At 52.1% G+C, this 12,095-nt stretch overlaps 1 protein-coding gene across 8 annotated transcripts in view; it reads right to left on the bottom strand.

Annotated features, from left to right (window-relative positions):
- ATP2B1 (ATPase plasma membrane Ca2+ transporting 1) overlaps positions 1-12,095 on the bottom strand; it is a 126,750-nt gene that overhangs the window by 64,403 nt on the left and 50,252 nt on the right. For all 8 annotated transcript variants that reach the window (XM_048835616.2, XM_048835608.2, XM_048835615.2 and 5 more), the window contains exon 2: positions 933-1,370. In XM_048835616.2, the coding sequence (XP_048691573.1) occupies positions 933-1,137 (205 nt within the window). In that variant the 5' untranslated portion in view covers positions 1,138-1,370. The remainder of the gene's footprint in view (positions 1-932; positions 1,371-12,095) is intronic.

The raw sequence follows: 12,095 nt of genomic DNA, 5'->3' as shown, positions 1-12,095 counted from the left end.
TAAATATAAAAGTTTCTGACAATTCTATTTACAACAACATGTAAATATGCTGGAAAACAGTTGTCTTCAAACTTAGAGCAGGTCAAGTCAATCCTGACGAGATTACTCCATTTTGCCTGAAAAGCAAATGGGCTTCTCATCAGGATTCAACAACAACGAATTAGACAAGAAAAGAAAATGTAAAAACCAGAACAATTTACAGTCATAATTCCCTCATTTAGACAAGATACTCTGTTAAACTCTTATTTCAAACTATGAAGACATACTAATAAATGCTGTGTTTCAGATCCTTCAATTTCCAAGGGTTTTAATACACAATTTTTTTCAAAAATGTAAAATTCAACTGAAAACATTCATTGTTTACACTGCAATAGAAGAGGTCCATGCATTAAAACATTACCCCTCCTTCATCTTGGAGAACAGATGAGCTTATATTGCCAGAGTGTAGCTAGGTAGCAATACATCAACTTAGATGGTAAGCACAGCTTTCGAACATATACAGGCCAACCCTGGAGTTCTTTTCCAGCATAATCACCACTAGTTTATGAAACAGGGTTCACATGGGTTGTTTATGATCCATAACTTACCATACAAGCTAGAAACAAGTTTGAAGGTTCTCAAAGTGCAATTAGAGATAAATTTGGCAAAGTTTATTTCAGTGCTAAGGAACAGATTTGTGTAACTGAGAATCAGGACACTGTTTCTGAAATCTTGAAATATGTGACTGTGTAATTTTATATCAGTTACAAAAGTTGGTCTAGTTAACAAACCTTGCTATTCACTACCATGACAGATGATCATAATTCTATTCTTACAACAGTAAGCACAAGCTAGCATTCTATTTAATTATTTATAAACCACATTCAGAGTCAAAATAACTGATCTAATTTAAATAAAGATATTCTGGACACATGCTACCACAATACACTTACCTTCATTTGGTGAAGTTTTCAATCTTGTACAGATAGCATAGACATCTCCATAACATTCTTGGATTTTATGCACTGCATCTGTAGATCGCAGTTCCATAAGGGCACGGAGCTCTTCAAGTGAGATTCCAAAATCTCCATGATTAGATTCTTTTACAGAATTTTTTACACCACTGTATGCAACTGAGTTGTTAGCCATATCACCCATGATGTATGCAGTCCTTAGTATGAGGAAACAGTTTCCAGAAAGGAACAAAAATTTTGACTTGAGGTACTTGCAAAAGTAAAATAAGTCCTTTAGATATGAAGACAGTCAGATGAGTAGATACACATCACCCAAATAGAAGAGTGTGACATCAGTAACCCTTTCCAGAGAGGGATCTTGAATGTCGTCCCATGGTGAGTTCCTTTTCTTCAAGTTAGTCATATGAGGTGTACAATCTAGGGAAAAAAATATTAAAGCCATTATTTATAGCTGTATTTTCAAGCCTCTTAAACACTATATTGGAAGATCTTATTTAGTTAAGCAAAGTTACATCAAAATAGCAAAAAGCGTAAGTTACACTGATGCAGTATTTAGATGTATAAAGCTTCACCTGTGTCCTTTTAATCCCTAAGACCCATGTCTACCTTGATGCCTACAATAAATTGTCAACTGTAATAGCCAGTCATCTGGTCAAAGAGATTAGAGACTCAAGACATAAGCAAGAACCGTTCAGATCTGTGAAATAGGCACAAAGACTACATAACCTTTCCTGGTTTACACATTCTTGGTACCCACTACCCTCAATCCTTCTTGCACTCCCTCCATTTGTTACACCCAATTGTTTCTTATGTTAGTAAACTCCTCAGAGCTGGGCTTGCCTCTTTCTATATATACACACAGTACCCAGCAATACTGAGTTCCATCTTACTGTGGCCTCTGGATGGTACTCTAATAAAAAACCAACAGCTACAGAAGCATCAAAAAAAGTTTCCACAGTACCCATATGTTTGCATTCATGAAAGATACCTCACTCTTAACACAGTAATGGGAGTGTGTAAAAACTTGCTCAGGTCCTGGAATCGAGCGCTTAGTAGACTTCTCAGAGGAAGCCTAAGACTTAACGAGGCTTCTTCCTTCCACAACAAGTCAGATAACCTGGCCTTCACCTCCACACCCCCACTGGACATCCTTGTGAAGTTTGATCCCTTCAGTGCTCAGGTAATACTGTATCACTATTCGGACAACTCTCAAGCCACCAGCCTCTGAAGGATCTTAGCTCTAGTTCACCCGGAGAGTAGGTTTTGGTTACAAACCTATGTTTTCTGGGGGATACCATAAAGCGCTTTCTCTGAGCAGGCCAGTTTATACATTCACTTGATCCAAAATAGTCTGCTTGCTTGCTCGCTCACAGTGCATTGAATATAGCTTCCTCCCCACCATTTTTTTTTTTAAAGTCTCAGGTATTTACACAAGTTGTTACTTCCTTTGATGCAAAGATACTGCAACTGAAAAGTAAACATCTAGACTTAAGGGACAGTATTAAGATAATTAAACCTCTGATATGGCCTTTGTTCCAGGTACCCAGAAAAAGGTGAACTTCAACTAGATCTCAGACCTGAAACAAACTGCATTTTAAGAAACCAGATCTGAATAAGCCCTCTGAGCCTGCTTTAAAATGTTCAGTACTATAATTACAATAAATAATGGAATGATAAAAATAGTGTACTCTTACATTACACTTTTTATCCAACTCAGAGTGCTTTTCAAAAAGCAAGCAAACAACCATCATTATCTCTTTGCCTCAGTTTCTCCACTGCAATGTGATTTGCCCAAGGTCACAATCCAAGAGCAAAAAACCCAGGTCACTCCTATTCTCAGGATGGCATCTTAGGTCCAGCTATTCGGCCTAGTTTGTATCCTACCTTTCTCAAGTGTTTTAATTCCCAAAACTTGCTTCTAAGGGTGAGATATGGTTTTACTGCCAGTGAACACTAAAGAACAGAAAGGCAAAGTTGGCCGTTTCTGCCATGTGGAGTCACATGTACAGCACAGTGTTAAATGAGAATATTTTCTTCTGAAATAGAAAAGAAGTCTTTCAATCATTTCAATGCAAGATTGTGTTAGAATCAATGTAAATTTCAGCCTACTTGCAGCTAAGCTAAGTGATATTTTAAAACTGCTGGAGATGAGAACTAAGAATAGTACACAATGGTAACAAAAAGTACCAGACTGACAGCTGTGCCAAAGTCGGGCCAGATGACTACAGGAGAGTGATTTAATTTTTTTTTTTTTTTTTTGGAAGCAGAAAAGAATTTTACTTGGGTAACACTTACAAAGAATCACCAAAAAAAAAAATAAAGCAAAACTATGCAACAAAACAAAAGCAAACAGAAGGTATAACACAGCAGCCTTCAGGAAGGAGAAGTGTTCAGGCTAGCCTGGGCCCAGAGCGGGGGGGCTTCCTCGACACTTGTGGTCTTCCACCCCCTCGAGTTACCTAGTGCCACGCCCAGTGTCACCGATTATTCCTCTCCTGAGAGTGCCTGACAAGATGGGCACGGCTGCGGGGTGGCCGGTTTGGGGGTAAGGGGGACGTACACCACGTGTGATAGGACCCCTCCTAGGTGACAGTAACAATGGTATCCACAGCGGCAACGGCTGGGGTCTCTCGCTCTTCCCCTCAATCAAAGGGTCAGACGGAGGGAACCGGACGGGGTCACCGAGCAGAGAATCTCGGACAGCACCCATCGAAGGCGTCAAGGGAGTCTGTGGACGCCGCCCAGAGGAACTCCGCCCGGATACGTGAATGTACTGAGGATCGGAAAACGGCCCTACAATCACAGGACGCTTCATTAGCCAACCTCCCATCTCTGGTTTTATAAATGGCTGTTTTAGCTAGGCCTAGGAGGAGGTTATCCAGGAGATCTTTTGATCTTGTGGGGCCACAGATGGGGAGTGTGTAGATAAAAAGGTGAGGGGAAAAGTGTAGCCAAAAGCGTAATAAAATATTCGTGAGGAGCCGGAAAAAGGGCTGCAGCCTGGCACACTCTAAATATACGTGTGCCAGAGTTTCCCTCACATTGCAAAAAGGGCAAGTATCCGGGATGGGGGTGAACCGCGTCAAAAACACGCCCGTGCTCACAGCTCCGTGAAGGAGCCGCCAACTAATGTCCCCGACGGGCCTCGGGACCAAGGTGGAATACAGGCTGGCCCACCGGGGTTGCTCACCCTCCAAAGGTGGTGGGAGGTCCCGCCATTTTGTAGCGGGGCGGGACACCAGGGTGTGGGTGTGAATCATGAGTGTGTATAAATATTTCCGTGGCGCGACTTGAAAGCTGACCAGCTGCAGTTCATGCAGCCGGCTCGCAGAGAAAGGGTGAGCGGTTTGTTGGGATCTACGGGGTAGGGGCCCAATTGAAGGGTCCGGCGGGCCTGGGGTAGAGGGTGGGCAGAGTGCGCCCTCGCACAGGGCTCGGTTGAGATAAGCCCGAGCAGCGGGCATCAAGGTGGCCTTCACCTCCTGAAGTACGCGCCGGGGGGTATGAGGTCTGGAGAGCACTATGCGCCGAGTGAGCGTCAGGGGATCCAGCCAGTCTCCCCAGTCGTGGTCCAGGAGGTCTCCGACTCTCGTGACTTCTGCCAGGACCAAACTCTGGCGCACCCAGCGGGACTCCGCCACCTGCACACGGAGCTGCGGGTTGTGTAGTAGGGGCTCCGCGAGGAGATCTGCTCCCACGGTGGCCGCCACAGACCTGGTCGTTAGAAACAGTTTCCAGGTCCAGAGGAGGTCCTGGTAGAAGACCGGCAGCCCGGAGAGGTCTCGCGGAAAACCTCTTGGACAGAGATAAAAGAACTGCCAGTCTTATCGGAGCCCTTGGAAGCGGCGCAGGAAGGCGTGCGCCAATATGCTCCACGTCGAACTACCTGCACTATAAAAGAGCCTCTGCAGGGCCTGGAGACGGAAGACACGGACCTGAGTGCGCAGACGCTTCAGGCCCTGCCCTCCTTCTTTCAGGGGTAGATGAAGAACCCTAACAGGGGCCCAATGCATTCCTGACCAAAAGAACTCTAGAATCAATGTCCGGAGGTTGGTCAGAAAACCCAGGGCCAGGACCAGGGTGTTGAGCCGGTACCAGAACGTGGACAGGACTAGTTGGTTAAGCACCAGTGCTCTCCCTCGGAGGGAGAGACATCGGAGTAGCCTCGTCCATTTCCGGAGCCGCTCTATCACCCCGCCTTCTAAATTTTGCCAGTTCTCCGGTGGAGAAGGCTGCGTGGCAGAAAGGTAAATGCCGAGATAGAGCAGTGGACCAGCACTCCACCGGATGGTCTGAAGCACGGGTGGGAGGGAGCTTACCTGCTGCCAGTCCCCCACCGCCAAGCCAGATCTCTTGACCCAGTTGACTCGGGCGGAGGAGGCTGCCGAATAGATGGGCTGGCAAGCCTCCACCCGTGCCAAGTCGCCCGGGTCCTGAACCACGAGGACCACGTCATCGGCGTACAATGACAGGACCAGTCACAGCTCTGGATCCCGCAGCACCAACCCTGTCAACCTCCTGCGGAGGAGGCAGAGGAAGGGCTCGATCGCCAGAGCGTACAGCTGGCCCAAGAAGGGGCACCTCTGCCGTACTCCTCACCCGAAGCTGACCGGTTCGGTCAGGGTCCAGTTGAGCCTAACCAGACACTCCGCGGAAGCATACAGCGCCCGGAGAAAACTAACAAACTGAGGTCCGAATCCAAACGCCTGCAGAGTGCCCAGGAGGTACCCATGGTCTACTCTATCGAACGCCTTCTCCTGATCAAGAAATAGGAGGGTGAACAACAGACCGTCTCTACGCCCGAGTTCCAAAAGGTCTCAGACTAGAAATAGGTAGTCAAAAATGCTGCGGCCCGGGACAGTGTAGGTCTGGTCTGGGTGGATCACGTCCGCCGTCACGGACCCTGGCCGCAGCAAGATTGCTATCACTACGATTTTGTAGTCCGTGCTAAGGTGCGAGACGGGACGCCAGTTTCGTAAATCGCAGAGGTCCCCCTTCTTCGGCAACAACACGAGCACCACTCGCCTGCACGAAAGAGGGAGGACCCCGCCCTGCAAAGACTCGGCCCAGACAGTGGGTAGGTCTGGGCCAAGGATGTCCCAGAATGCGCGGTAGAACTCCACGGTCAGCCTGCCCGTGCCCAGAGATTTATTGGTGGGCATGCGACGGAGGGCTTCCGAGAACCCGGACAGGGTGAGAGGCAGCTCTAGCTGGTCTCGGTCGCCCACGCTGACCGTGGGGAGTTCCTCCCAGAGCACCCTGCAAGCGCCAGGATTGGTCGGATCCGGGGAGAAAAGGCTTGTGTAGAAGTCACGGGCCCTCCCACACGTCTCCACTGGATCCGTGAGGGGGGTGCCGTCTTCTGCTAGAAGGCAGGTGACATGTTTCTTGGCCCCCCTCGTTTTCTCTAGGACATAGAAGAAATGGGAGCCGCGATCCATCTCCCGAAGGGGGCAGATGCGGGATCAAACAAAGGCACCTCGGGTCCGATGGTCCTCGAGGGCCGGAGCTCCTCCCGCTTCTCCCGGCACGCTCCGCAGAGGAACGGGTACTCGGGGCTGGTGGCCAGACGCCTCTCCATCTCTAAGACCTCCCGTTCCAACTGCTCTATCGCTGCATTTCTCCGTCGGCTTGTGCCCCAGGTGTAGTCACGGCAGAAGAGCTTGGCGCGCACCCTCCCTAGATCCCACCATCGCCGCACCGAGGAAAAGGCAGGCCGCTGCTCTCACCAGGCCAGCCAAAACTCCCGGAAGGACGTCACGAAGCCCTCATCTTCCAACAGGCTGTAGTTAAAATGCCAATAGGCCGGCCCCGGCCTCTCTGCACGGAGAGAGGCTATTATGGTGGCTAGATGATGGTCAGAAAATGGGGCCGGCCGAATGTTGGAGGAGTGGGCTTGTGAAAGATGGAAACAGGATAAATAAATACGGTCCAACCGAGAGTGGTGTGACCGATGGGCCTCCACCCGGACAAAGGTGAATGTGGAAGTGTCATCTGGGTGGTGGTCACGCCAGACGTCCACTAGGGTGTGATGTTCGACTATTTCTCAGAGAATGTTCACGGCGGCTGGGCTCAGCTTGGCCCCCGAGCGGTCCTGCTCCTCTAGGGTGGTGTTATAAAGTCCCCTCCCAGGACTAGGCACTCATGAGAATCTAGGGTGCCAAGGAAGTCAGACACCCGCTGATAGAATTGCGGCCGCTTCAGGCTCATTGTCGGGGCATAGATGTTAACGAGGTTGACCACGAGCCCCTCCATACGGACTCGGAGATGCAGCAGGTGGCCCGGCATGGCCTCAGTGACCCCTAGCACCTCGGGCCGTAGGCTGGGGGAAAACAGGGTCCCCACTCCAGCTTGTCGAATCGTGAAGTGGCTAAAGTAGACACCGTCCCCCCACTCCAGCCACCAGCTGCCTCTGCGGTCGGATCCATATGGGTCTCCTGCAGGAAAACCACAGAGAACCCTCCTTCCCGAAGGTAAGAGAGCACCTGGGACCTGCAGAGAGCCATCCTACAGCCCCTGGTGTTCAAAGTTGCAGTAATGAGAGGCATCATGCGGAGGGCTGGGGGTTTCTTGTTGGCAGGGGTGTTTGCGGCCCCTGGTGGGTCACGCAACAATCCGTGACCCATCCCGTAAGTGATTAAATCATCACAGAAGCTGCGGGCCCACCCGTAGGCCGCGGCACTGTGCCTTCCTTTCCCTCTACCCTCCTTTATAAGGGCCCTTGTGGCCCGGAGGATTTGATCAAAGTCCCCCCATAGCTGGAGAGCTAGCTGTACCCTATTGCGGGAGCCACGGATGTCTTCTAAAAACTCCCGCTGCGCTTTTTGCGGCTCATGGGGGAGGGGGGTTGCGATTTGCCTGTTATTCCCTGGTGGGGTTCTTGGTGCAGCCTCGTCATCCGCTGAGGTGGGCAGGCAGGGTGCAGACCACTGACGGGGTGTCTGAAAGGCTAAAGTTATTAGGCCCATCTCAAGCCTTGGGGTAGAAGGGGACGGCGGAGGGAAAAATTGCGGCTCCTAATGGGTCGTAGCAGGAAAATGCAAAGGCTGCCCCTTGGGGGGGGAGCCACAAAAAAAGGGAAAGGAATAATCCCAGTGGCGGCAATAGCATTGCAGGAGGAGGTGGACTGGGCAGGGACAGGAGTGGTGGCGGGGGCAGAGGCAAGGCTCTGGACTTCGGGAGGCAAGCAGCTAAGAGGTGGCGCCTCCTGAACAAATTCGAGGGTTAAAGGGGTGGGGAGGGGGCTCCCAGTGATGCTAGGCGCAGGCTCTGTGGTGGATTTGGCAGCCACGGCATCAGGTGGACTACCTTCTGTAGGGTGCCCGCCCGGGAAGGCGGTTAGGGGGAGGGAGCATGGGGAAAGGGGACTGGGGTGAGGTTGCCCAGATCAAGGCCAGCCGGCAGTAGGTCATCCTCTCCCTGGGTGACCGGGATCAAACCTAGGGCCTCGATCTCCTCATTCATGGAGGAGAGGTCGTCTTCTGCTACCCCGGGGGGTCTCCCCTCTGGCGCCCGCTACGACAGTCGCTTCGGGGTTCGCGGGAGGTTCAGGCAGAAGGAGCTTCCTCAGGGGTCTTGGAGAAGAGGGTCTCCCATGGAGGGGAGATCCTACCTTCCAGTGCTATTTTGTCTTCCCCTCCCAACACCGGCGGATGGATCTCACTCGTGGGCATAACGGAAGGCTCAGTGTCAGTGCCCCCCTTCCTGGTCTTCTGGGGGGCCTCCGCATCGGATGAGTGCAGCGGAGCGCGAGCCTTCTGCTTGCCTCGCTTTCCCTGGACTAGGGTCCAGCCTTCCATAGCATCGTCTGGGGGCTGGTTAGCAGGGGTCGTGTCGGGGGGGGCAGAGGTGATGGTTCAGGGGCTCGGGGGGGAAACGATGAGGCAGCATGGGGGGGAGGGTTCTCCTTGGGGCAGGCCCTCTCCTATGCCCGGTAATATCTTTGCTGCACCCTCCTCCATAGGCTCTGCTGGATTGTTAACAGCAAGGGCGGGGCTCCCTCGCTCGTCTGGGCATTGTAGGGGAGGTGTCTCTTGTGCCCAGGCGGGAGCAGCAGTGGATCGAGCAGGAGGAGAGGTGGTTTCAGGTGCCGGGCGGCCAGGGGCGTCGGCAATGACGGAGCCGATGTCCTGCCGGGTCTTGGGTGCCCCTCCCCGCCGGGCCAAAGGGCAGTCTCTTCGGACATGCCCCACTGATCAGCAGAGGTAGCACCGGGCCTCTCCTGTGGAACAGTAGACCTGATAGCAGGCTCCCTGGTATGGGACTAGGAAGGACCCCTCAAGCGCCTCTCCGTCACATACTGCTGCCGGCGGTAGAAGCTGCACTTGCTGGCGGAACGAAAGGACATGACGGAGGGTGGGGTCCTTGCAGCCTAACGGGAGAGGGCTGATGACAGAAACGGGTTTCCCCAGGGTAAAGAGAGCAGGTAACAGGGCGGCATTGGGCAAAAAAGGACGGACGGAGGTCCGGACTAGGCGGACGCCCAGGACCTCTAGCGGTTCCAGGGGAACGAACACCGCCCCCGCCCCCCCCCCGCCAGGCCCTTCTCCACCGCCTTCTGGGCGGCGGCCTCCGATGCTAAGAAAAAGACAACCTTCCCGTACATTTTGGAGGCTGCCACAATAGGCGTGGGTCCTACCACCCTCGCCAACACCTGCACGTATGTCTCCACGTGGGGCGAGGCGGGCACCAGGAGGCAACGGACGCCGTGCTTTCTGGTCATGGTGGGAAAGGGACCCCGGACACTATTGATGGTAGCGGAGGCGGTGGGTGGGCGAGATGATGAGGCGGCAGGCGGGGGGGGGGCTGCTACCGATGCCCCAGTGGGGGCGGTGGCAAGTGTTTTGGCAGCAGTGGGGGGGGGGGGGGGGGCTTGGGCAGGGGGGTAAGGTGGGGGAGGGGCAGCTGAGGTTGTTAGAAGGGCCTCACCTCTCTCATTCCCTGCCATTGTGAGCAGGGAGAGACGGGGAGGAACCAGAAGGGGGGGGGGCAGATTAACCATTTCTCCCTGCTGGGCTGCAGGCAGGGGGAGGACACAGGAGTTGGGGTCAGGTAGTAGGGGCAAACTGTGGGGTGGGCAGTCCCGGGGGGGGGGGGGGGGGGGGGGCGGGGGAAATGATGTGGACCCACGCACGTTTGTCCAAAGAGTCTCGTTTGGTCGGCTGTTGTGTCTGGTCCGGATGGCGGAATTCATAGCAAGCAGCTGAATCCAGAGGCAGATGGCAAGTTGCCAGCGGGGACCGACGGCGGGGGGGCCGTGATGGTTGTAATAGTGTTGGGGGGGCACCGATGGATAGGGGGGCAGCTCCGTGCCACACCCCCTGTGCCCCTACAAACACAGTCAGTCAAACTCCCCCCACACGAGAGTACAGTTCAAAAGTTACTCCGTCTTACGGCCCCCTCCACAATGATTTGTAGCTTCCCTGGGCGATGTCTGTCAGCTGTCTTCTCTTCCGGGCTTTGTGGAGCATTCCAGAAATGCCAAGCAGATAAGAAGAAAAAAATAACCTGTCGATTAATTACGGGTCCACGAAAACAGCAAACGGCTGGGTCTGGGGGCTTCCACTCCCCTCCTCCGGGGAGCGGGTTGGCAGTCCTCCCCCCGCTCCCCCTCGGGAGTTTCAGCTAAAGCAGTAGCAGCATCCGAGGGCAGCCGTGGGGGGGCTGGCAGCAAGCTGGAAGCTGACCAGCACTCGAACGGCAGCAAAAAACAGCAAAAAAAACAAAATGAAGAAAAAATGTCTGGCCCGGTCGGGGGAGGTGGGGGACTGAGGCAGGGTCAAAAAGTAAGAAAAGCCCAGGCCAGGAGGCTTTAGGAGAGAGTAGAAAGCAGATAGTTGAGCAGCAAGCAAAGGAGGTCCCTTTCCCTGGGTAAGGGAGCAGGGAAGGTTCCAGAACAATCAGGAACCTTCTGGAGACAATTAAGACAGGCTGATTAGAACACCTGTAGCCAATCAAGAAGCTGCTAGAATCAATTAAGGCAGGCTAATCAGGGCACCTGGGTTTTAAAAAGGAGCTCACTTCAGTTTGTGGTGTGCATGTGAGGAGCTGAGAGTGAGAACGCGGACTGTTGGAGGACTGAGGTGTACAAGCATTATCAGACGCCAGGAGGAAGGTCCTATGGTGAGGATAAAGAAGGTGTTGGGAGGAGGCCATGGGGAAGTAGCCCAGGGAGTTATAGCTGTTGCACAGCTGTTCCAGGAGGCACTCTAGACAGCTGCATTCCACAGGGCCCTGGGCTGGAACCCGGAGTAGAGGGCTGGCCCGGGTTCCCCCAAAATCCTCCCAACTCCTGGTCAGACACAGGAGGAGTCGACCTGGACTGTGAATTCAGAAAAACGGCCAAGCTGAGGGCTGCCGTGAAGCTCCAAGGCGAGCAAATCTGCCAATAAGCGCAATACCCACCAAGATAGAGCAGGAACTTTGTCTCACAGCCCTAGAAACTGACTCATTTATTTACTCACAAAAAGGAATACAACAGGGTACTAGAAGCATGAAGTTCCCTACATGGCCTTCAGCAATTACCTAGAGGGACTATCAGTACAGGTCAGCTAGTAGTTCAGTCTCTATGCTTAGTAATTAGCCTCTGAGGGCCAAAGCTGGAGGCTTTATTACTATAAGCATCTCAAAAAGGCAAACTTAAATCACAAGTTCAAATCACCATCAAGATACTGACAGTCACTAGAGAACAAGCTGCATTCAAATTCATGTGCTTGAGACAGAATTACAGCTTCTCAGGCAGCTAGACCCGTTAAAATAACTCAATACAAGTAAAGCCTCCCCCCTTCCTTCATGATGGAGTCTACATTTTTCATATAAGTGTGTGTAAGCAAAGCTCTAACTGCTATTTTCTAATGAAAAAAAGCTATCCAATTAAGACTCATACTTTGGATACCTAATGAGAGGTCAGTTTTGGACAATCTACGTGTTACTTCCATAAAACAGGATTAAAGGAATTGCCCTACAGGATCAGAACTGAGGTCCACCTAGTCCAGTAACGGGTTAGACAATGACCAGTGTTAAAAGGTTTTGATGACAGTTCAAGAACCCCACAGTAAGCAGATGGGGGATAAGCATATATCTTGCAAGACAGGATGCAAGTAAGCGAATATGCAACAACAACAACAACAAAAACACAAAACA

The sequence above is a fragment of the Caretta caretta genome, chromosome 1 (genome assembly GCF_965140235.1).
Source record: "Caretta caretta isolate rCarCar2 chromosome 1, rCarCar1.hap1, whole genome shotgun sequence".
Classification (NCBI taxonomy): domain Eukaryota; kingdom Metazoa; phylum Chordata; order Testudines; family Cheloniidae; genus Caretta; species Caretta caretta.
Note: the sequence above shows the minus strand (reverse complement) of the source record. Positions and strands in the feature narration are given on the sequence as shown.